At 43.6% G+C, this 24,996-nt stretch overlaps 1 protein-coding gene across 2 annotated transcripts; it reads right to left on the reverse strand.

The window, feature by feature from the left end:
- Positions 1 to 15,301: 15,301 nt before the first annotated feature.
- On the reverse strand, positions 15,302 to 21,119 carry KCNJ1 (potassium inwardly rectifying channel subfamily J member 1). Of its 2 annotated transcripts, none has more exons than XM_033098058.1 (2): positions 21,083 to 21,119; positions 15,302 to 17,138 (listed from the first exon to the last, which is right to left on the reverse strand). In XM_033098058.1, the coding sequence occupies exon 2, from the start codon at positions 17,115 to 17,117 to the stop codon at positions 15,999 to 16,001; it is 1,119 nt and encodes a 372-aa protein (XP_032953949.1). In that variant the 5' UTR covers positions 17,118 to 17,138; positions 21,083 to 21,119; the 3' UTR covers positions 15,302 to 15,998. The 2 variants fall into 2 exon arrangements, with proteins under 2 accessions (XP_032953949.1, XP_032953948.1); XM_033098057.1 differs by lacking the exon at positions 21,083 to 21,119 and adding an exon at positions 19,336 to 19,450.
- Between the last annotated feature and the right edge of the window lie 3,877 nt (positions 21,120 to 24,996).

Below are 24,996 nucleotides of genomic sequence, written 5' to 3' on the forward strand. Positions count from 1 at the left end.
AAATCTTACTTTGCAAGAAATACCTAGTTTTCATGAGATCAGTTATTCACTTTGTTGAGAATTCATTACCGAATGGCCCCACAGCTTTGTATTGGCAAATGTCCAAAAGACAATGGAGGGAAAACTGGAGTCAAAACTACAGTGTGGCCTTGAAAAGCACACGTCCCTGGGGGAGTCTCTTCCACCTGCAACATTTTGGGTAATCACTACAGATGGACAAATGTCCTTTATGTATGAGGGCCTGCTGCTTTTCCTGAGAGAAACTATGACAAAAAGACAGAGGGACTGGTACTTGGTTTTCCAGGACATAAATATAACAACCTTAATGCAAAAAAAAAAAAAATAGTTTACTCAGAGTCACAGCATCATTAGAGAGTGAAAACCATTCCTTGCTAAATCCTCAACCATCTTGGTCTCAGAAAAAAAATTAGAAGATTGGCCTAAACATGGAATTTCCTGGTCTTAGTGGATTTATGACCAAAGATCCAGCCACGGATGACCCAGGTCATAAGTGATGGCTGCACAGCAAATTCAATTATCCCAAATTCCAACACACCACCCTTCTTCCTGTCCCTTACCCCTTTCTCGTCACAATCTGTCCTAGACCATCAACTCCCACCAGCGTGTCTGGGCCCAGGGTGAATCTCTCAGAAAGCTCAGAGCTAAGAATCAATGTTGAGGACACCTCATCAGAGGGAGAAAGCCAAGTTCTTGTTGAAGAGCAGTGACATCAATTCAGCCCCAGCCTGGCCCAAATAGGACAAAGACCAAGTAAATCAGTCCTGTCATCTGTCTCCAACCATCTCAAAGGACGAAGCAAACAGCGTTGGGATCTGAGAAGTTATTTTTCAGGACTTACCGTGAATCTTCTGACACCACGGAGGCCCTTCCTTACTAATGAATAAAAAAGGAAAATTCTTGAAAGTCTTGTCTGCTGAGCCTTTAACACCCTTGTGCACATAACATGCCTGTCCTTGGTATGTCCTTCCCCTCCCCTCCCCTGGCCATATATGGTTACAGAACATCTCTACATTATTCAGACAGACTTCATAGAATATGGGGAATTTGGATGGTAAGCATCAGCACTCGCTCAGGTTCCCTCAAGTACTAGGAATTTACTGTAAAACACTTGAGAGGGTGAGGGAGACAGGAACCTTGTAGAAATGGACAGACAGCCTTGTAGAGCCTAGGACGAGAAAGCTACAAGAGTCCAAGGAATCAAGGGGCAATGCTCCTACGTTCCTGTGACTAAGATTCCCTCTTTACATCTTCTCATTTGTCCTCCCACTACCATGTGCCTCAGTCTCCGTATTTCCCAGTTAACATGCCTAGCTAATTACTTACCAAGCTAATCACTGCCACCTCGCTGTGGGCACCGCAAGGTTTACTTGAAGTCTATGGATTGGCTGTCCTTAGGTCAGGGCCCAATGGTAGTGGCCAGAAGGGTCACATGGTACAGAGTAGGCTTCTTCCTAAATGGAGCTGTGGGCATGGCAGACACCCGGACTGGTTGCCTTAGGCCATCCCTACTGCCAGAGTGTGGGACCACCTAGTGCAGCCTCTTCTATGAAAGGAACCCCAAGCCCCAGCTTCCAGGCCTTATTTGGTATCCACGCTTCAGAAATTTTAAATTATGTATGGAAAGTCGAAAAATGTCATATCACAACAGGATACTACATTTCCACTGGACTTAGATTAAAATATGGCATTTGGGGAGGAAGGAACTAATATTGAGTGAAGTGTGCTCTCCATTTTCATTTAGCCCTTACAACAACCCAGTGAGATAGGCATTATCCAGCCCAATTTATAAATTAGGATTCTGAGGCTCTCAAGTTATATTAGGAGGTGAACTTGTCTTCTGACTCTTCTCCTTGACACCAGCCACAGAGACAAACTGGCCCAGAGGGAGAGCTGTTTCCACCTCAGAGCTGAAACACAAAGCCCGTTACAGTTTTCAAAGCATCTTCACATACATCCTTTTTCCTGTAACACACCTCACTCTTAAGTATTTTACCCCTTTACTAGTTTATTGTTCTCTCTCCCCACTGGAATGTAAGTTCCATGAGGGCACGGTTTTTTCCATTCTGTTTCCTGCTGCATCCCAGCACCTACAACCATACCAGCCCGAGTATGTGCTCAGCATACATTCTGGCATGAATGGTGCCCTGTGAGGTGGGCACGGTTTGAAGCCCACTGTACAAGGAAGGTATGGAAAGCCCCTCTGAGATCTCTAGAGCTGAGTGCACTTGCCTGCGCTTCATCCCAGAATCCTGATTTGACAAGGTAGATGCTCTCTTAGACAGAAAAGGAAACTGCTCTGTCTCTAGACGTCTCCCTCAGCAGCAACATTTGGCCCATCAAGGAAAAGTTTTTAATTTGATTTTTGTTTAGAGAAAGGTTCCTGGAAGCCCTCCTCTCTCCCACCCCACCCCCATCACGCAGCCCCACCAGGGCCTGGGGTGTGGGGGAGAGCCAGGTCCAGGAGAGACAGCTACCTGGCCCAGCTCTGGCCTGACCACCCAGGTCCGTGAGCCCCCCCTTCTCCTCTCCCATGCACCCCCACTCCGACCCCTCCCCCAACCCTCTGTGAATCCAGTCCATTTACAATTCCCTTTGAAAAGGTCTCTGTTTGGGTGAGTTCCGTGGGCTCTGCCTAGAGAGCGGCAGATTATCTGAAAATAGGTGTTATTGATTACAACCAGGTGGTCTTTGTGGAAAGGGGTCCACTTGAACCAAAATAAATATTTGCCCGCACAAAGAACAAGGCGGTCCCTGTGGTGGGGCGGGGGCGTGCTCGCTGCCCCTTCTGGCCCCCGGGCGCGGGCGCGTCGCAGCGCTACCCAGATTGTGTTTCCTCAATGGGGACAGACCGCGCAGGGGGTGGCCGGGGGCGCACAAAGGCCCCGCCGGTTCCAACGCCAAAGGCTCGCCGCCCAGGCAGGCTGCGGGCTCGAAGCCTGCTCGGGCCTTGCAATTGTATTTTCTTTGGCTTTCTGACGCGCTCCTTATTATTTATTTCTTTTCCCTCTTTTATTTTTATTTTCAAGTTGCCGGCAGGACTGGATGCCGTCCATTCACCCCGCTGCCTTGGAGCATGGCGCGCAGACGGCCGGAGCCGGCTCAGGCTCAGCTCCACCGCCCGCCCGGCCGCCGCCGCCGCCGGCTCCCAGGGAGGGCGCAGCCGGGGCGCGGCAGCTGGGGGTCGGGGAGTCGGGGGTCGGGGGACACGACGGGGCATGGGGGCGGAGGCGAGGAATGGCGGGGGCGGGGGGGGGGGGCAACGCAGGATAGGGTCTGTACTAGGCTGCGCCCCTGCCTGGCTAGGGCAGCAGAAATTCAGCTCCACTGGGAGTTCCTCCCCAGTCCAGAGTTCACGTGACCTGGCAGTTATAATGTGGCTTTCTTGAAAAGATGATAGTAATTCAGGGTAAGATTTGGGAGTCAGCTCAAGAGGAAGCTGAAACTTTGACCCTTACTCAGGTCCCCCCTCTGATTATCTGTGCAAACTCTGTCCCTACCTCTTGCCCAAAGTCGGCAAAGACAACCCCTCAGGAGCGCCCCTGGCGTCTCTGTCCTCCCCAGTCTCAGAAGTCCTCTTTTGCTTACCCCTCCAGATCCCAAACCTGCCTCTCAATAGCCAGTGGTGGCTGGGTGGGCCAGCGGGTGGGGGAGAGTCTCTGGAAAGAAAGGAAGATGTCCCTCAGTCGGTGTAGGGAGGCCAGAACATGGGACTACAAGCAACATCTTGAAGAGCCTTTGCGCAGGCACCTGCATCCGGAGAGGGTCGTCCAATGGCAAGGGTGCATGCAGGTCTGGAGGCTGAACAAGCTATGGGACACAGGAAGCAAAAGGGACCTAACTCAGAGTTGTTCTGGAAGGCAGAGAGAAGAGCTGGGTTCAGAAAGTCAAAGTCTGATCACAGGAGGGCAGAGCACTGGGCTGATAGAAGCAGGAGCGGGATGGAGAAAGACCTCGGCAGCTATGAAGACCTCGTATTGCAGACCTGGTGTTTCGTCCGGCTCCGGGACAAATTGCAGACTCCTCCCTAACCCAGGCATCCTAAGTCTTCACTGAAGAAGATGTTCCTGTTGGCAGCTGTTGAGCTAGGGGTCTGTTTGCTGCGAGTGTGCTAAGTGTTCTAAAGTAGAATTTCAGGACAGTGACGTCTACTTAAAAACATCTCTGCCTCTGTCTCTCTTTGGCAGTGATTTCCTCTCCTCCCCAAATCATAGTAAGAACTACCATTAAGTCCCATGCGGCATAAGCAACAACATGCGGTAGACCAGCTCCTGAAGAGCTAGGAAGATGTCCCCCGTCCAGAAGGGGACACGGGCGCAGAAGGATGCCGGCAGGTGCCTCATTACTCCTGTGCTCCTTAGCTTTCCCCTGGGAAGTCATATCTGAAAGGAAATCTTTTCTGCCTTGCCTGTGTTCTTTTCCTTGAAGCCACAGCACAGCTAGTGATGACCAGATAGTTACAGGGACCTCCCAATGCAGGATCTGGTTGTCTTAAGACTTGGGAGCAGAAATGACCTTGTCAAGGTGGAAACAGGTCAGCAGTCTCAGCCACTAGCAAAGCAGTCCCCAGATTTGCAAGAAAAACAGTAATAGTAGATGATCCTATTCACAGCCACGGTTACCAGCCTATGAATACATCAGGTAGCAACCAGAAGCAGATGTTTTTTTATAGCTAAAGATGACCTTTAAGGACACGTAATTCACTGATTCCACAGTTTATCGGAAAACCAGTGTCTGATGTACAGGTCTTTGGAATCACCTAGGGGACCTGAAGATCCTGATTTCAGAGGTCTGCAATGGAGCCCAGGGCTTCTGCACTTGCAACAAGAGCTCTCGCTTGATTGTGGACACAGCTGAGCCAGGCAGACACCCTCAGTGGTGTGCTGCTAAATATTAACAACTGAGTCTTGGGAGTGGGTAGAAACCGGGGGCCTGATCTGAAGTGTTTGCTGATTTCTAGGGTATGAATACTTCCACCGTGGCCAATTTCAGGTGACTGGTGTGAAAACTGTGAATTCAGTATGGGGAAGAGATGCACCCACTGGACTCCTGTCACTTGGACCCTCCTGAGAGACCCACAACAATGAAGTGACACCGCTCCTTTGGGCCAGAGCCAGGAGAGGAACCTGGACTTAGGGCTCTGCCCTTAGCACCACACCACACCTCACTGTCCTCTTATTAGCAGAAATCATGACCACAGAGTCCAGGGGTGGGCCCCACACACTGGAGCCTTTCACCAGGGCCAGGACGCAATCAGGAAGCGAAACAAGAAACAAACTTCTGTCCATCTCTCCTTCCTCTCCACTTTGAAACGTAGTCTTTAAGAATGTGGTATGACTGGGGAAGAACCCAAGTGCTCAACTCCTGGGACTCGTTTGCACTGGGGGGAAGTGCAAGAGGCAAGAGAGTGATTCTGGGAAATGTGGGTAGAGTCTTGGCAAATTCCAGAGGCCAAATAGAAGGCATTTTTGCCAGGTGGCCTTGGACAATTCTAACCAGGCTTTCCTAGACACTGTGGCAGCACTGTGGTGGAGTAGATAGCAGAGTGAGGGCATGCTGCTCCAGAGAAATGGGACAAAGAGAAGGGCCTGGTTCATCTTTTCATGTTTCATTCAGAGCCAACCTAAGAAAACAACAGAAATTAAGTTCATGGGAAAATTACATTAAAAAACAAAAGAAGCATCTGATAAGATCCTCCCACGCCCTGGAAGTTTAGAGATGGTTGCTATTTTGAGAACTTCCCTTGCATGGAATCAGGTTTCTAATTGTTCAGGCCTCTGCCAGTTCTTCCCCATTCAGAGCTCCAGTTCACAGAATCATAAAATTATAGAGTTAATGTCTGAGGCCCAGAGAGGTTACCTAATTTGCCCAAGATTGCACAGCTATTTATTAGTTCAGCAGCTGCTAGAATTCAAATTTCTTAGATCTAGTCCAGGCCTAGATCTTCATCTAGAACTCTAGATATTATAATGTATTGTGTCTCAGTTACCTTTTGCTAAAAATTATAAAAGAAATGCATGTCTATAATAAAAAACCTGCAAAATACAGAATATTTTTTTTAAATGGCAATAAAACGATCATAATGCTGCCCCACAAAGATGATTGGATAATCACTGTAAATCACGTATACTTGCTTCCACCTAGACCAGTGGTTCTCAGCCTCACTGCATATTAGTGTCACCAGAGAAGCTTGTAAAAGTCCATAAGGTTTGAACAATCCCAGGTCCTAGGTTGTACCCGCAACCCAAGGAATTAAATCAGAATCTGGATGTTGGGAGCAGCAACCATCAGTATGTTTTGAGGCTCCCCAATGATGCCAGTGTGTACCCAAGTTTGAGGACCTCTGGATAGAACAGTCTTTTCCCGTATCTTTGCACAGCTGGCTCCTTCCCATTGGTCAGTTCTCAGCATTAACTCCTCGAGCAGCCTTCCCTCACCACCTAGCTAAAGCACCTCCCTCCAACCAGTCATTCTTTATCCCGACTCTTTTTAACGTTCTTTGTGGCCTGTGTAATTGAAATTTTCTTAAATGTATACATGCATTTGTTTATTTTCCATCTCCTTCCATTAGAAAGTAAGTGCACGAAGTTGAGGCCCTTGACTGTCTTTTTCATAGCTGTATCCCCTCTACCCTTAACAATCCCCAGAACTGTCAGCCCTCAAAACACATTCGGTGATGAATGAATGGATGAATGGGTTGTGGTTACATCTTTGTCTTTCTTCATGAGTATATAAACATGTGTAACATGTATCTGTGTATTTATACAAACATGTGCAACAAAAGTCTACGTTTTAAAAATATACTTCAAATTTAAATTTAGAAAAAATTTTAATTAAAAAACTGTTTAATATTTTTGGTTGACACTTCTTTCATTTGACATTTTGAGAACATTGTCTAAAACCATTACATGGTTTTAAAATGTGATTTATAATGTGTTGTGCTCTCATATCCTGGACTTTGGACATATGTTTCCTCTTCCTGGAGCACCCCCTCTCTTGATCCTTACCCTCTGCACCCCCACATCATTTGACTAACTCTTCCTTATGCCTCAGGTTTCACCTTGACATCTGTTCCTCAGGCAGGCTCTCCTTGGTGTCCCAGACTAGGTTAGGACCCCTTGTGCCTTGTCTCCCCTTTGACAACTGTGTTTCCTGTCAGCTGCTTCTAGAATATGAGCTCCACAGAGCTCCTAGTGTATTTTGTTTTCCAGCATGTCTCCAGGACTTTGCTGAGTCCCCAAATATTTGGTGAAAGTAGCATAGTATTTCACCCCATTATGTATTGGGGTGTATTAGCCCAGTATTTCACCCCATACTACATTAACCCATTTCCCTATTATGGTGCACTTAGGTTTTTCATCAGTATGAATAATCCGGTGGCAAACAGCCTTGTGTGAGTCTTTATGTGAATTAAACTATTAGGTATCTGTAGTACAAAAATAAAAAATCCCATAAAATTAAATCTTGTTTTATAATTAACATGTTTTCCCAATTGATCTTCTCCACAACCTTGTCTGGTTATTATCCTCATCTTACAGATGAGAAAGCTAAGACTCTGAGCGGTTAAGTGACTTGCCAAATTCACAAGAAAGGAAGAGCTAGGATTGGCACCCAGGCCTCCAGGTGTCAGAAGTTAGCCTGTTATTGAGGAAAGCCCGTGAATTTTAAACACAGCAAGACCTGTGCTTGGATGAGTGGGTTGTTCCTGCCTCCTAACGCTCTGTCCTCGCTAGCCACACATGGACCTTGGGCAAGTATCTTAATCTCTCTGAGCCTCAGTCTTCTCATCTGTAAAATAGGAATAATAATGTTATTTGAGCTTTATTATAGAGAAAATGTAAAGGACCCGGACGCTAGTAGACTCTTAATAAATGGTAACATTTTTCTCCTTTGCCACTCTAATCTCTCTAGAGTTATAAACCTCTACAATTGTATCACAATTTAGTTTTTCAAAGTCCTTCACAGTCATTTTACCAGCCCAGCAATGATTATATGACCCAGATATTTTATATCTCTCTGTTAAATATTCTAAACATTATAATGGCTATTAAAGAGCTTTCTGGGCATGCCAGAGCCCTCTCTCTACCACCTAACTGTTGTAAATCGATTTTTAAATCAGGCACTTTCACTTTTGTGATCTGGAAGTGTATGGCGCCACCTCCTGGCCAGAGACACACTGCACTACAATAATATAGACTACTTTTGTAAGTTCTCTCTTTCACCTTCCTCTCTAGTCAGTTCAATAACACGTTACCTACTTCTATTCTCCTAGTCACCGGTGGAATATCTGAAGCACAGTCTGGGTCAACAAGCGACACTTTCCAAGGTCCATTAAAGACACATTGGACAGCCAGTTCCTCCTGAAGCCCTTAGCTTCTCCACTTGTAAAAGAACAGTGTAGGATCAGCGTTTTCATAGGCCCTTCCCCCACCACTCACCCCCTGCTATGCTTCTAGGATTCTGTGCATCCTCAGTGGAAGCAGAAGCAGTGATGAGAAGAAGGCGAGGTGTTTTGTCTCAGGTTAAGATCAAGGCCAGGAACAGAAAGCAAAGGGAGGATCTAGGCAGTGGGAAATGGTGAGGCTCAGGCAGAGGGAATAAAGCACAGTGTGGGGGACAAGCCGCAGCGGTCAGGCTTCACCTTTCTTTGTCTTTGCTCATCATCACAGAATCATCTCAACTTCATCAGCACTCAAACTGCCACTTGTTGGGAGCCTAGACCAGGCACTGTGCTAGGTGCTTTGCATATCATTTGGTTACGTATTATTTCATACTATTGTCCTTATAGTAGCTCTTTAAGAGAGGTATTATAATTATTTACAACTGGAAAAAAAGCAGTTCAGAAAGGTTCAGAACTAGTTTTAAGTAACACAGCCAGTGGATGGGAAGCTGAGTTTGACCACGTCTGTCTGTCTTCAAAGCTCCTGAATTTACCACTGTACTGTACCCCTGCCTTCAGCTCTCCTCTATTATTACCTGTGTTTTTTTCTTCCATGCTTTCAGCAGGGTATATGTTGGAGAGGCAGTCCCAGGTTCAGGTTGTGTCTGACCAGCACCAGTGAGGAGGGGAACAGGGGGACGGAGACCCATGAGGATGATTATGGTCTCTAGCTGCCAATTTTAGTTTAACTGAAACCAACTTGCTGGTGGTCCAAACAGCCCAGTAATTAGTGGATCGCCTACTGTTCACTTTATGGGTATAAATGATGTCACCTCTGTGACCATAGAGACAAACCTCTCACCTTCTTCCCAGACTCCTCGGAGGCCAAGTGCAAAGGCAGTTGCACGTGGCCTCTCTGTCCCCCCTCAAGGGAAACAGTTCAGGGATGTGGTACCTTCTTCGTTTCCTAGACTCTAGACCTCTGGTCCTGGCAAGCAAGCCCCTGATTTTGGTTCCCATCCTTCTGGTAAGCTTTCGTTCAGGAACAGTGACCCTCAGGCATGAGGTTTGTGGGTGGCCTCAGGAAAGAGCCCTGAATTAACTAGAAGGCAGAAACCTTGGGCTCAGGCCTCTACTTACCCACTCCCCAGCTAGGTGACCTGGGCAAGTTTTACGGTCTGTGAGCATGTTTCCTCTCCTGAAAGGTAGGAATGCTAACACTCTCCCTCCCTCCCTAGAAAGCTAGTTTCCACCTCTAATTTCTTCTCCAATCCACCCCACATGCCAACACCAGAGATATATTCCTAAAATACTTGCTTACTCATGCCATTGCCCCCTGAAAGACTCCGGTGGGTGACTGATAGAGCCAGGATCCCAAGTTAAGCCTGACAGCAAACGTCTGACTTCTCTGACCATATAGTGCCACTTCCCTCCATATGCTAAAGCAGTGGCCTCATAAACCAGTTCATCACCTCCCAAGAGCTCCGTGCATATGTACACCCTGTTCTTCTGTGAGTCTGGGACGTGTGCCCATTTGGTCACCCACCTCCCAACCCCTCCCCTTCCCTTCTTCCAAATCTTACCCATCCATTAAGCCCAAGTCAGCTGCCATCTCTTCCAAGAAGCTTTTCCCTGACTCTGTCTCCCTCACTGCTTTTTTCTTACTTCAAGTATAGCACTTATTGATTTAATTCATTGAATTAATTTTAATACCTGTGCATGAAATTTGACAGACAATGGTGGGTTCTGGATGCTCATCAAAAAGTGATTATCCAAAACTCCCTGGGAATTGAATCCCCCTCTCTCTTGCAGAGACCTCAGACCAGCGCTAATAACTGAAAATAAAGTGAACTTGACTGAGGATATTTCTCTTGAGGAAACCTGTTTTGACTTTATTCCAGTGAGGTTTGATCCTTAAAGAGCCGCTTGTCCCAGGCACGCTTCTCCCACTCAGAACCCTGGTTCTGAGAGCCCAGTTTCCTCTTAGGCTGTAGACAGAGTGAGTTCTGCAGGCACCCTGCAAAAGGAGGCAGGCCTTTCGGAATGCAAAACAGGCCCATCCCCAGTCTGTCAGGCTCAAAACAGCAGGGCAGGGGCCTCTGGAGCAAGATTCCAACAACTATTGCAAAAGCACCAGTGAAGGAAAGTGGAAGGGGGAAATCCCACAGATGTTGGTATTATCAACCATATTACATAGTGATCTGCAGGGTATATGGTGAAGTGAACAAAACACTGCGTGTCAATGTTTCTAGAATGCTACCTTTTGTGGAAGAATGAGGGGTATAAATACATATGTATTGCTTATATTTTTCAAAAAGAAACAGCAGCATGACAAAACTAATAAAAATGGTTACCTTTTATAAAAGGAAGGGCATAGAGAGGGCACAGGAATAGAAATGAGTTTTCTAAACCCTATTCTATCATTTTTGAAGCCATATAAATTCTTTGCATAATTAATAAAAGAAAATAGTTGAATCAAAAAAGAAAAACAAGCAAGCTCTAATAACTGGAAATAAAGTGAAATAAATGAACTTAACTCTGTGTCAAGTCAGTGCATAATTACAGATAAAAGAGTTTTAAATGACTTTAAATGACTTTAAAACAATTTGTTGACAGCACATCCCTAGTAGTATATATTGTAAAAAAAATTTTTTAAATCCCAAATGATGTTAAAACTATAATCAAGAGTCTTATTGTTAGCAATAATGTCTATATCATTTTTTGCACAAGGCAAAAAACAATTACGTTCTTCAAAGTCAGCAGTTTTCCAGTTTAGCTGTGGTCCAGACTGGACCAGACTGGTTGAAGCCCCTAGGATCCTCTAGCACCGTGGCAGGAACCAGCCTCTCTTCCTCATTCTTGCATCCCCAGGGCCTGGCTCATAGTAGGCCCTCAATGAACATCTGTTAGATTGAAATGAAGTTCAAGTCATCAGAATTCAACTCAAATCCCCCAACTCAGCCTATCTAATACCCAGTAAGCCTCTGAGCCCTGTCATTTATTTCTGGAGGTCTCGTCTCCCCTGGTTTTTGTCACAACCCCACCCCCAAGACTCTGCTTTCTTGGCCCATGAAGCTTCAGGCAGCCATGTGCCCTGTGGACCAAAGCTCTCCCATTCAGTCCCTCAGCTTCAAACCCGTGCTCCTACCCCATTTTGCCATGTCAATAGTTGTTTACTTTTTACAAAGGGATTTTTACACCTATTATTTCATTGAATCCTCCCCTTAACTCTGTTGGGAAGCTCTGTTTTATAAATAAAGAAACTGAGATTCGATGAAGTTGTCATTTGTCAAGGCCCCACTGCTAGTGAATGATGTAACTTGGTCAAAAGTTCTGTGGATAGATATGGGTTCATATCCACTACTAACCATGTTGAGTTGAGCAAATCATTCATTCACTGATTCAAAAACCATTGTTGACTGTGAGGCACTGTATTGGTGCTAGGAACATAGATGTGAATAGGATTGAAATAAAACAACACATATACAATTAGTATATATATTTAGCATATATGTAGATACAGGAGGATAGTTTTTACCAACAGTCTAGGCAAATCTTCAGAATACCCATGTTACATCCAGATGCCAAATGGGCAGATTATCAACAGGCCCTGGTACAACGTAGCCTCCTCCTAGAACATGTAAGTCTACAGCACTGTTTATAAGCAGTGGCCAGGGCTTTCTCCCTGAGCTAAGCAATGAGGGGTTTCTCCCAAAGTGTAAGACAGGACCAGGAACATGCGCCAGCTATTTATGGTTTCCGGATAAAAATGTCTGACGCCCCAGCAAGTGCTCTCAGAGGGTGATGCATGTTAGGATGTAGAACTGAGTGATTTTAAACTCATCAGCTTTCAAGAGAGATAAATTTGGGTATGAGTCCAAGTCCTGCCATTTGCTAGCTAGTGACTCTAAACAAGCTCCTTTCTTGAGCTGCCTCAAGTGAAAAATAGGTGTAATAATAGTACCTTGTAAAAGTGTTGAGAAAATTAATTGAGGTCATGTATACAAAATGCTTGAAACAGAACCTAAGACCTAGGAAGAACTCAGTAAGTAGCCCCTACAGTAAGTTTCTTCTATACCACAAGTCTTGGGGGTTCTCACTTGGCTGAGACTGCACATGTGTCTTCTAGAACATCCAGTGCAGTCAAGGATGTATTGGATGGCGATGCAGCAAGAGTCCACACCAGTTCCTACCCCTGCAGCCCCAGTGCAAATCTCCCTCTTGTAGGGCTCAGCTCCAAGGAGTCCAGCTGGGCGCATCTGGCTGGGGAGATTAAATTATTTTTGAATTCCTAACTGAATGTTCTTTTAATGGAAACTTAATGACAGGCATTGAAATAGATTTCCTCCATAAGCCCTCCTCCCGTGCCCCGTCCCTCTTTACCCCCCTCCCCCGCCCACAACAAGGCTCTGTGTTGCGCAGTTCCCGATAACCTTTATTCCCTACCCCTGGACTTTTATCTCCCCAGTGACAAACAGCCCTTGCTGGACAGAAAGAGGAAATTCCAGTCATTGTTCTCAAACTTCTGGCTTCCAAAATAAAATGCTCTATCTCCCCTATCAAGCTTTGATTGACACACACTTCCTGTAATGGCAGACAACAACGGCCCAGGGGCAGGGCCAGGGGCTCATTTGCATACTTTGCTTCAGAGGTTTTCAGACTGTTTGTTCTAAATAGGGGAAGATTCCCCATGCTAGTCACAGAATCACCCTGTTGAGGACCCATCTCTCGTTTTATGAAAAATCTCCAAGGAAGGCGCCCCGTTCAACTGTCCACACAATCCACCATGGAAGTTCTTTGCTGGCCTGTTACACACCCATTAGCCACGGAAACAGACACTCCAATCATCTCACTTAGATTTGGCAACCAAGAGAGGATCTTTCCCTTACCCTTTCTCTCTTGAGGAATCAATTGTTAGACAGTTTCCCAAATCTTAACTCTAAATATTGGAGCTTGAGCCAAGCTAAGTCCAGAAAGATAAACCAGGATCAGACTCTCCAAGTCAAAATCCCCACAGCAACAGAGATAAGTTAGGCAATTCAAGGGGAATCAGTACCGAGGGAAACTTTGAATATGATCGTGTACAATGGGATACAGTTTTTCTTGAATAAGAAATGTTGAATTCCTCTTAAAATGGGTAAATCAGTAAATGTAATAACATGGCACACCAATAGCAATAGCAGTACCCAGTCAGGTACCACTGGGAACAATAGTATCACATTGCAATAAAAAGCCCGCCTTCAGCACTGCATTAACCTATAGGCAAGTTGGCTTTCTGGAACCTTCTGTTTCCCATTTATTTTCTTTACTCACTGAACTTCTATGCCCTTAGTAACCTCCTCTATCCAAATGTCCAGGGTTCTCATACTGCTTTGGGGATCCAGCCACCCCTTAAAACTATCAACAATTACCTGCAGGACCTCACTTCCTAAGGGTTTTTTGATGTCTGTCAATGGTTGCTAGAGAGTCAGTGAGAATTTACATTCAAAAGGAGATTCCAGAATGCCTTAATCCTTATAAAAGAATATTTAGAAGCAGATAAGCTTCCACCTAATAACCAAGAAACAAATGTCAGTCACAAAATTCCAGTTGTTGTTCAGCAACAATCAAAAGAAACGGATTGTTTACGATCACTTCACTTCCAGCAGTCCCCCAGCGTGCTGCTAATGAGGAGGAGAACACACCAAAAGGCATGTGTGCTGATGTGAAGGACCCATATCATACATTTCCCCTCCAGTTTATAAAGGGACTACAGAGTCATAAACCCTCATAATAATGGGCCAGCAGAGAAGTCTAGCTCTCTGAACCTTGAGATACCTGATTTCCTTTAATTTTGTCAGTAGAATAAATTGCAATGCCAACACATCTATGAATATAAAGTAGTCTCCCATGTAGTCTCTCCACTGTTATGGCCACTGACTAAGTGTGTAACCCTGAACCCATCAGACTTCCCACTGGTCTGGGTCAGAAGGACCAGGCTGTATGGATGGATCTGTACAAACTCAATCCCGCGTGTAAGCAAACAAAGCCATCCCTACTGACAACTGCCGGCAGCTGCTATTCTATGTGCCAAGACTCACACTGGAGTTATTTGATGGAGCTGCACAGGAAGGGGCGTGCCTGCCGCCTAGGCCATTTCCTTCTGGGGAAGCTGGAGTCAAGACAACATATGCGTCCTGCTTGCCACCTTCCCACCCCTCACGTTGCTCCCAGAAGAAAGTCCACCCTCAGCAAGAGGATTTCCACCCGTTGGTCTGTCACAATTGATATGCAATAACTGACACTTTTGGAAAGTATGTGCACAGTTTCAGAGATTTAATATATTAATCAACATACGGAAAACATTTTGATTCCTAAGCAGCTTTGAGTACCATCCTTTCCGGAATACATTTAAAATAAAATAGGTGGGGAACTGAACAAGATATTCACAGTAAAAACCTTCTAAAGATCAGTCCTTATATTATGCTGGTCCCTTTTAGGGAGATGTGGTGTTGGCCCTCAGAGAAAGGAAGACTTAGCGCTTTCCTCACTGTGGGGCCATATCCCATTTCTTTTCCTTTCACACATCTCTTTTAGAAACAGCATTTCAATACAAACCCCAGGCAGGAAAACACAAGGAACGTTTTTTCTCAGAAGCACTAGAGGTACCTTTCCTTCTAAACTGACTTTGTACCTTCAAACTCCTCAGTGCTTTCTTGGAAGATCAGGAGATAGTCTTTTAACAGATTTGTAGCCCCCTCTCCCATCTAATACAAATTGTAAGAAATATCACCACTATTTTCAAATCAAGCATTCTTCCTTGCAGGAAAGTGTTCATTGAGATGCTGAAGTGGTGATTTAGCTTCTGTCTAAGTATACCACATGAGCTCATTTGGGCCAAAACCCAACTTAGATGGCAGGGTGTAGCTACGCCAAGAAGCGGGTTGGGCGCATTGCTCCTGTCCACGCTGGGTACGGAGAGACGTGGAGTCCATGGACTGAGCCTCTCCTTGCTGCTTCAGAAACACAGTGTGACCCAGACTGACTGGATGCTCCAACAACCAGGGCTCGAAAAGGTCAGAGCCTCACAGGTGTTCTTTGCGTAACCGTCTTTTCTTATGGTCTTTGATTGGTTCATCTCCCCCAACGCAGGAGACTTTTTCTTTAATAACAGCCAATGTTATGTTAAAATAAAAATGGCTTCTTTTTTGTCAGTAGAATCAAAGTGAGAATTTAGTTTTTCCTTGATCCTATGTAAAGCTCATAACTTCTTCACGGAGACTCTTAAAAAGATCTCATTTGGCCTATCCATAAGACTTTTGATGATTTTGTCTGTTCCTATCAACATTGCATGATTTCAAATAATTATATTCAAGATTCCAAGTAAGCTCCCACAACTTCCATATTCCAATTTCCTGTTAATACGTTTCATGTTCTGATGCATTTGCCTTGTTAGAGCCATGGGTCTCGTAGGATCATGGTTATAAAGTTCAGGGGCATTGTGTTGGTGGACTTGGAAGTCTTTAGTCCTACTTCCATATTCCCAAATTATTGATTGCTTCGTAATGCTTCTAATCACTAGTTATCTTTGAAACTTTTACTTGTGTTGAAAACACAACTGTTACATTTTTGTGTCATCTGTCTCGTTGACTTCTGACAAGATGAAGTTGGGGTTGTCATAGCCTCTCTTCATCTTGGCTCTAGCATCTCTCTCATTGTAAAGGCACATGGCACAGTGAGGGGTATCCACTTCCACTGTCTTACTAAAGTTATGGAAATCTACTCGGTATTTCCCTTCCTTGGTCTTGGATACTATGGGAGCAAAACGGTAGCCCCAAAGCACCTCTTCTGGGACATAGGATGTTCGAACTTGGCAGGTAGCACTGGTTGATTCCACTGTGCCATCTAAAAACACCACTAATTCAAAGTCCTGCTGGGAAAGGGTTTCTGCTGCCATGTGGAAGAAGGGGCTACTGTGATCAATAACATGGTAAATTGTCAGTGGAGAGATGAAGAATAAATTTTCATTCCCAGCATCAACTACAAAGTTGATATTGATCTGGTCCAAAATAATGGTCTCCCCTTCAGGAGTGACGGTGGTCTTTAGAAGCTTTCCATATATGTGACTGCCAATAAGGAGGCTCTTCCTCAGATTAGCCACTCGGATTAGGAGACAAAGCTTCCCACCCCGCTTACTGATCACTGCATTCTTGCTGAATGTAATGGTCTTGGCACGTTTTTTGGGTCTGGAGATCTTGGCTAAAATGGCACCACACATGAAAGAATTGATAATGACTCCAAGTATAGACTGGAAGATAAGCAGAAAAATGGCAGTGCCACATTGTTCTGTCACACACCTGAATCCATATCCAATGGTCACTTGCGTTTCCAGAGAAAACAGAAAAGCTGAGGTCAAGCCATTAATGTTCTCCACACAAGGGGTGTGGTTGACAGAAGGATGGAACTCAGGGAGATCTTTGTGAATGTAGGCTACAGCGTACCACAGGAGACCAAAGAGGAACCAACTCCCCAAGAAGGCTGTGATGAAGATGGTCATCTTGTATCGCCATTTGAGATCAAGCACAGTTGTCCAAATGTCCACAAAGAATATAAACCTTGACTGTGCCCCCACATTGCCAAATTCTATGTTGCACCTTCCATCTTTGGAAACCAGCCTTGCTCTTCGCCGAGAATGCCCAAAAAAGCGAGTGACGAACCATTTCCGAAGATGTTTGAACATTCTTTCTGTCACCACCTTGATCTGAAAACACATCAAAGAAAAACAAAACAACAACGAAAAAATATGTTTATAGCAGCAGTGACTTAGGTGACTCACATAAAGAGCTAACTATGTACAAAAAGATCATTCCAAACAATCTGGGTTACTGATGATTTGGGCAAGCTGACAAGTTTATTCTGGATACTCCAATACTATTTTCAATAGAAACTTTCCAGTAGAAGACCGTGTTGTTTAAATATAAAGAGGAAAAATAATTACAAAGAGATAAAAATGTTAGGAACCTAAGATAGCATATATGCAAGTGTTTCTTGATCTTAGACAGTCATACACAACCTTAAAAATGTTTGTGATAACCATTATAATCTGTAGCATGATTTATTCGATATGATTCTTTAAATGAGCTCTCCCTTTTTCTTTAATAAATTTAGCCTTATGTTAAGCAACGTTGTGAAAGCAGAAGCTTGATGCACTGTTTACATTTTTTGTAATAGATGAAAATAAATAACTATGAAAAAAACCAGCTCATCTATATACTACATAAATCATCTGTGTACTGCTATTGGCACTCACAAATCAAGAGAAATCCTGATCCAATTCAAGTCTCTTATTTATTAAATGAAGAAACTGAGACTCAGAAAATTTTAATGACATACCCAAAGTCATGTACCTAACCAGTGGCAGGATGATAACTAGAGCATAAGGTTCCCTGCTTTTAGTCCAAAAGAACCTCTACCAAACTGCATCTCAGTTATGAAATTTTGTATTCTAACGTTAAATTTCCCTGACACATTTTAAGACAATTATTAGTCAACTTCCTTTTCAACAGAGTTCTTCATTACTTTTGGTCAAATCCTACCATTTGATCTCAGAAGTTTTCTCAGTTGGTCTGCAAGCCTGTTCCTACTCTCTCTCTCCATGGTATGCCAAGATTCACTCCCCCTACCCCCGCCCTCCCCCCAAAAAATAGTATGATGGTCACCATCAATATCTCACACTTCCTTCCCTGCTCCCAACCTGAAGGACTGAGGAGTCCTGATTTAAATAATACTCCATAAGGGTATAACCACGTTTTATTTAATCCTCCATACCAGCTGCTAGCACAGTCTATGGGCACTTAGCATTTATTTATAGAAACATAAATGGAATAATTCAGTGAATGATTTCAGCTCTTCAAAATACTATCTGACCAATGGTTTCTTCTTAACAACCTTATTTTGACTTGCATTTTACAGCAAAAAAGTGAAGGGATTTTTTCCCCCAAGCAGCCAAGAATGATGAAACCCAGGTGTCTAAACATGAGACTACCACCTCCCCTAGACTACCACCTCTCCAAGGTGTGCCCATCACAGTTAGCAATGTCTTCGTGGTATTTTTAATTAAATGCAAATATGTTTCTAAAATAGATTTCAAAATCCCCCTTCAAAAATGTGTTTATTCATACAAACTAGGAAGCGAAACCAACTTAGTGATAAATTTTAAACAAAACTGATATTCCACAGTGTCTTGCTCATAGTCTTAAACCAGGTGAAAACACAAGACACTAACACCAAATAGAAGGGGTGAAGAGAAAACCACAGTTGTGGTGATTTAAAATTTTGAGGACATAAAAGAAAGAATATGCTACCAGCAGAGCAAACAGCAGTGTACACATTCAGAGGGTCCTGCCCTCATCCCATCCAACCCTCGTTGACCTCAAGTCCCGAGAGAGTATTAGGGGATGGTCCCAAGGGAGGCTCATGGAGGAAGAAAGAGTCTCCTCCTTTCCCAATCTCTCCCTTTTCTCTGCACACACATCCTTTAAACTTGCTTACATTCACTGGGACTTTCTCCCTTTCCCACGTTTGTGGAAACTCACGCTGTTGAAAAAGATCTTCATAGAGTGGCCCTCAACTAAAATAATAAATTCTAAAGCCAACACTTATCAATTGAACGCACATGCTCTTTGTCATTACATTATAATTTCAGAGATGGCTCCTAACACACCAATTTCTGAGTTTTTCTTCCTCACTACTCTTCTTCTCCAGTCTCTCTTAAATTCATTTCACTTTTGAAGATAAAGAATATTTCTGTAGAGTGGATAATTACCCCCTGACTTATCTCTGGATAAGTTTGGGTTTTCATGCCTACATTACTAATAAAATATTATCTGCTAGCTTTGCAAAGAGCTGAACCAAAAGCAACCAGCTTATAATGCTTTCCCCAGATGATCTGCACTTACCAACATCCTAAAAACATTCCGACCTGAAGCATCCATGTCTGGGAAAAGCAAGGAACTGGTATTGGGCGTTGGTTTCTGTATGTGGGCTGATTTTAGACCCAGCTTAATATATTTTAGTCTTTGGTCAGTGACCTGATGCTAATTTGTATTAGCTTGAAAACACTTCATTGGGTAGTCGAGTTGTGTGGTTTAAATCAAGGCAATTGGTTGTTCTCAGACCAAGCCCCAACCTCGGTATGTATTTTATCTTTTCAAACTTCACATGGCTTGAATACCGTCATGCTAAGACATGACAAACCAGCTGAGGTCCCTGGGCAGCAGGCACAGATTGCGTTCCAGCATTTCTCTCCTCTCCTTGCCACACTCTATGGCTCTCTTGCTGTTTCTCGTACGTCAAGCCTAATAACGTTCCACCAGAAACAATTAGTTATCATCAGTCTCCCAGCCTAGTCTCTGAAACACACTGAGATACTGAGACACAGGGGAATATATAGACTTGGGTAAATACATATTTGTAAGATGAAAGGAACGTCACACCAGGAAGAAACAAGATACCATGTTAATCTCTCTATACAACAGTCCCTGTTATGTAAGAAACTGAGATATAAAAGCAGCCTTTATTGTTGGTTTTATTTTATAAAATCTGGCATTCACTGAAGGTACTTTTCACATGTACTGGATTAGCCAATCTTACTGATTTATTTATTCAAAGTGTGAGAAGAATTATACCCAGAGAATGCAAGACTACAGGATAAATTCATCCTCTGACCAAAACCATTATTCACACAGCAGACCCATTATACACAGCACATATCTGACTTTGCCTAGACAATGGCATTTACTCCAACCACAGACAGAGCCAATAGGGATTTTTCTGAACTATTGGGTGATTCGAGATTGGCCCTAGTGTCTGGGTTATGTAACTTGCACAGTTTTTAGGTTGCTTTCTATTGAAATCAGTAAATCTTAATAGCAAGCAAAAGGCTGTATATTAGCTAATGTTTACCAAGATATTCTTAGCCTGGCAAAGCAAGTGAATTATTCAAGAATTCAGCATTCTTGTTCTATAAACTTTTTGTTTCTTTCTCAAGAAATAAACTTTTTGTAAACTTTCCAAATATTGAGTATATACTTATTGTGTAGGATTTCAAAGACAAATAGAACTCTGTTCCTGTTCTCAAGTTGCTCACAGTCGAATGAGGAAGTGAGCTCAGTAAATCAGCAATTACAATGTGGTATGATTTGCATAATGCCCAAAGACACATCTTTTACAAAAGATCTATTAGCTGGGTATCCACCCTCAGCCAAAACCCTGCAACTGACAGAAAACTCATTGCCTTTACATGTACATGAATGTCTATCATTATTCAACACGGATGTGTTGATACTAGTGTGTGTGCCGGAACCGGGGGAGACATCAGGGAAGCAGTCCTTTACCAAATGGACGCAGTCATTGTCAGAGTGAGGAAGCTTCCAGTTGAATGTCGGGGTGGGAGATGCAAATGAGCTGGAAAACAATCAAATGCTTCGTGATAGGGTCAGGATAGGAAATAGAAGGAGTGTTCCAGAGAGCACCTCATCTGAGGGGCAGAGAAGTGCCCTTGAGGCCAAGGCCTGAAAGATGGCATTAGAGTCACACCTAATAGGACCTCTATAAATATATTTTGACCGATGATAAATAAATTAATCAACAAACGAGGTCGGACAATTAAGTTCGCGAATTCATCCTAGAAAAATTCCTACATACCTCATTGCTGAATATCACTACGGTCACCTTCAAAGTACTCACCTTGGGAAGCTATGCACCGACGCCAGTGCCTAGTCCACCCTTCAAAGCAATTTTGGAACTCTTTTTCTGGAATGGCCATCAGAAATGTACTCCTATTACCTTTGATGTCCTGAATGGCATCAAAATGTCTTCCTTTCAATATTTCCTTTATCTTCTGATAAATAAAGAAGTCATTGGGGGCTTGATTAGGTGAGTAGGGAAGGTGTTCCAATATAGTTCTTTATTTACTGACTAAAAACTCCCTCGCAGACAGTGTCATGTGAGCTGGTACATTGTTGTGATGCAAGAGCCATGAATTGTGGGCGAAAAGTTCAGGTCGTTTTCATCTAACTTTTTCACGCAGCCTTTTCGACACTTCCACTTTTCAATAGTAAACTAGGTTAACTGTTTGTCCAGTTGGTACAAATTCATAATGAATAATCCCCCTGATATCAAAAATGGTTAGCAACATCGTTGCAACAAGTTCGTGAATTTAATTGTCAGATCCCGTAAGCATAAAAGCAATGAGTTTGTTGTCATTTATGTGGCTCTCTTTCGAATAGGAATATCTTAGAAAAGACATTCCTGTGGTAATACCAACCACACTGCACTACTGTGTATGTGACAACAGGGGCAACAGAAGAAAGAGCATGAAGGAGGTGAATGAAGTGCTGGGGAAATAGATAACGGAGTGCTTGGGGCCTCGGTGAGGCCCTGGGCTGGAAAGACAAGCAAGGGCCATGGCTCTCAGCACTTGGTGTGCCGTGTGAGGTCATTTTGTTGTAGACCTAGAGGAGAGACTGGTAGAAAGAATACTGGTGTAGTTCTGCTTCAGAGACAACTCATTAAAATTCTAAATAAGTCTGAAGTCTCCTCTACTTAACAGCCCTTCAAATTCTTGAAAACAAACATATTTTCTTCCGGAATCTCCTTTTTGCCATAAAAATTCACACTTCATTTGTATGCAACACCCACGTCCACCATTCCCTCTCCATTGTAAGTGAGGTGTGTGCAGTTTGTGCTTATTGATGATATTTTAAAAACCAGTACAGAGGCTGTTCTTTTTCAGGTATCCACACGACAATACACCACTATGATTTTGGGGTTTCCTATAATACTTACCACACTGCCTCCTTCCCACCCCAGCACACTCAGCAACAACTATATCAGAGAGAGGAGGGCAAAGAGACATTGCTTTTTATTATCTCGTCTTCAGAATTATGAAGGCTATCATTTTTGCATATAGATAAAAAACATTTACTATCATCTGCCTTTTAGTCAAACCTCTCACAACTCATACACAGCCTAAGTTCCCTTTGTGATGTTTCTGAGAGTCAACATTATATGTTAGAGGTAGAAAATACGAGTTATGGGTCTGGAGAGCAGAAGTCAAATGATTTTCTGTAGTCCCTTTGCAATGGTGGTAGAAAAGAAATTCAAGTTTCCATGAAAATGTACTGCTTTGTTTCAGAGCAAACAATTGAATCAACACACATTTCTTAAGGACTTGCCATAGCAAGGCATGAAATGGGATTATGGGACATGGTCTCTGCCTTCTTAACCAATATAATCAAGCAAACACTCTATTTATTAAACATCTCCTATGTACTGAGTGCTAGGACTAGAAACCCAAAAGGTAACACTCCCTGCTCTCAAGTTTTAAGTGAGTAATTCAGGTAAGTAATTCAATAATTGCTGTGCTGCAGGTTTGCTTCCCTGAAAGGGTTGAGAACATGGTTTTAAAGCAGCCACCAAAGAGGAGACCCAACAGACTAGATGTCAAGCTTATACTCTTCAACACACCTTTGCTAAGGAGCTAAAATAAATGCACCTAACTAAGAAGATTTCCTGTTTTCTATGAAAATGGTCTCAAGCTACTGGAGGATAGCCACCCAGCTGGATTTGCAAACATTCAGAGCTCTGAGGAGCATCAAGTCATCTAGCTCCCCGGACCACCCCTTTCACGTCTGGAACCTATTGTAGACAGAAGGCATTGTTTGTCTTTTGTGCAATAATTCTTACAGAAGTGATTTCTACTGTCTTCAGCAATATCAGGCAGCTCACTTGGGGTCAGCATGGGTTCTTAAATAGAACTTGGCAAGGTTGATGGAAACAATTTTTCCTGGCCTCACGGGCATGTAAAGGAGCCTCAGGACTCTTCCAGGCTAGATGGGGGAGTGCACTTCAGGACTATCCCACCTTTTTCTCAGGGTGAGTGTCCACACAGGCCCTGGATAAAAGATGTGTCTTATATCCAGGGTGGGAATGCTGCACAAGCCTTCCTGGCTGCCTGGCTCCTTCCAGAGAAGAAAGTTTGGAAACAACAGCCAGGGAATTGCAAGGTCTATGAATCTTGTTGCTCTCATAAGGCTCACCGTGTTCTGTAGGCATCTGTGGTCCAGTAGCATTGCCTGAATAACTACAGAGGTGTGCCAGGCAAAGAGACCAAAAGAGGATGGGAGTTCTGGTCCAGGATGTTCGTGGCACAGGTCACAACCAAAGGCAGTGTGGCTGAGTGGAAGGAATTACATCGAGGGTAAGCACAGACATGAATCTGAACCACAGTTGTGTCATTTAATGGCCAGGTGACCTAAACAAGCCACTTAGCCTTAACGAGCCTCAGTTTCCTTACCTATGAAATGGTTGTAATAATATATTTTCAAAGGTTGTAGTATGTTTTAAATGCAATTGCATATATAAAGTTCCTAAAACACAGTACTCAATGCAATAAATAGCAGCAACTGCTATTCGTTTGCAAATTGAAACTTGAGCAGCAGTTTAACCAGGAGTGGCTAACCCAGGCCATTTAGGGTCTCATATACAGAGTCTAAGGGGCTGTGTTGGAGATGATAGCCAAATGAAGGAAAAGGCTTCTAAGAGAGAGTGACCATGGTTGTGACAATTCATCAATGTCTATGAACTACACTGGCAGCAGAGCCCATCCTCCAATGTGGAAGAGAAGACCTGGGAACTGCCAATGTGTTTTATGAAGGATTTGTCTATGATCAGGGCAGAAGCCATATCTTGGAGAGGTGAGAACAGGAAGAGAATTATCACGGGCAAGGCTAACCAGGGCCATGGTACCCAGGGGCAATGCTGTCCTCTCTCACCATGCACATTAACTAGGATTGATGGATTGCTGACAACATACATACGCCCACTGAAAAGGAGAAAAGCATCGCCAACGTCAGAGAGCCGGCCTGGCCCTAGGTCTTGGTGTCCTCCGGTCAAACACAATTTCACAGAACATCAATATCACACGAGGCCACTTCATAATCATGGCTGACCAGACAAAAACATGAACATTCCAAACCACAGAAACAACCAAAATATCCCCCTTTCCTGGCTGTGATGAGTGACCGCTGTTTCTTCACAAATAACAGCTCACATCAGTCTTCTCTCCTTCTAGATAAGATTTATTAACATACTCAATCATAGAATTCCTGACATCGAACCCAGAACAAAGTATTGTTTCCTTAAATATTCCCCAAATCACCTAAAACCAGTCCAAATCCTATGTAAGTGCTTTCTAACACTCTCCAGTGAGTTCTTCATGGTGTGTGTTCTCACTAGCTACAAAAAGCCAACTTCTTCACCTACAGGGGTGCTCCTGGTGCTCTTTGACCGGAAGGCATTGCCACCACAAAGGACATGAGGGCACACAAAAGAGGAAGTGGAACTAAGATCATAAAGCCATTATGCAAGCCACTTGGTGAGAACCAATTCAATTCCATTGCTTCCAAAAGTCACACTAACGTATGTACACTTTGTACATATGTTTGCTTTTGTATCAGGATGTGAAGAATCAAGGAAACAACCAAATTTAAGTACAAAAAGTCATTAAAATTAGTTAAAATTTTCAAGTTCAGGTCTTCAATTCTATCTAGCTCACT

This window comes from Rhinolophus ferrumequinum, chromosome 25 (genome assembly GCF_004115265.2).
Source record: "Rhinolophus ferrumequinum isolate MPI-CBG mRhiFer1 chromosome 25, mRhiFer1_v1.p, whole genome shotgun sequence".
Classification (NCBI taxonomy): domain Eukaryota; kingdom Metazoa; phylum Chordata; class Mammalia; order Chiroptera; family Rhinolophidae; genus Rhinolophus; species Rhinolophus ferrumequinum.

Bases quoted from the DNA above. Each gene is read 5' to 3' on its own strand.
- KCNJ1 (XM_033098057.1), bottom strand. From the start codon at position 19,371: ATGGATGCTTCAGGTCGGAATGTTTTTAGGATGTTG. The intron at 17,139-19,335 runs GTAAGTGCAGAT...ATGTGTTTTCAG, and splicing joins GGAATGTTTTTAGGATGTTG to ATCAAGGTGGTGACAGAAAG.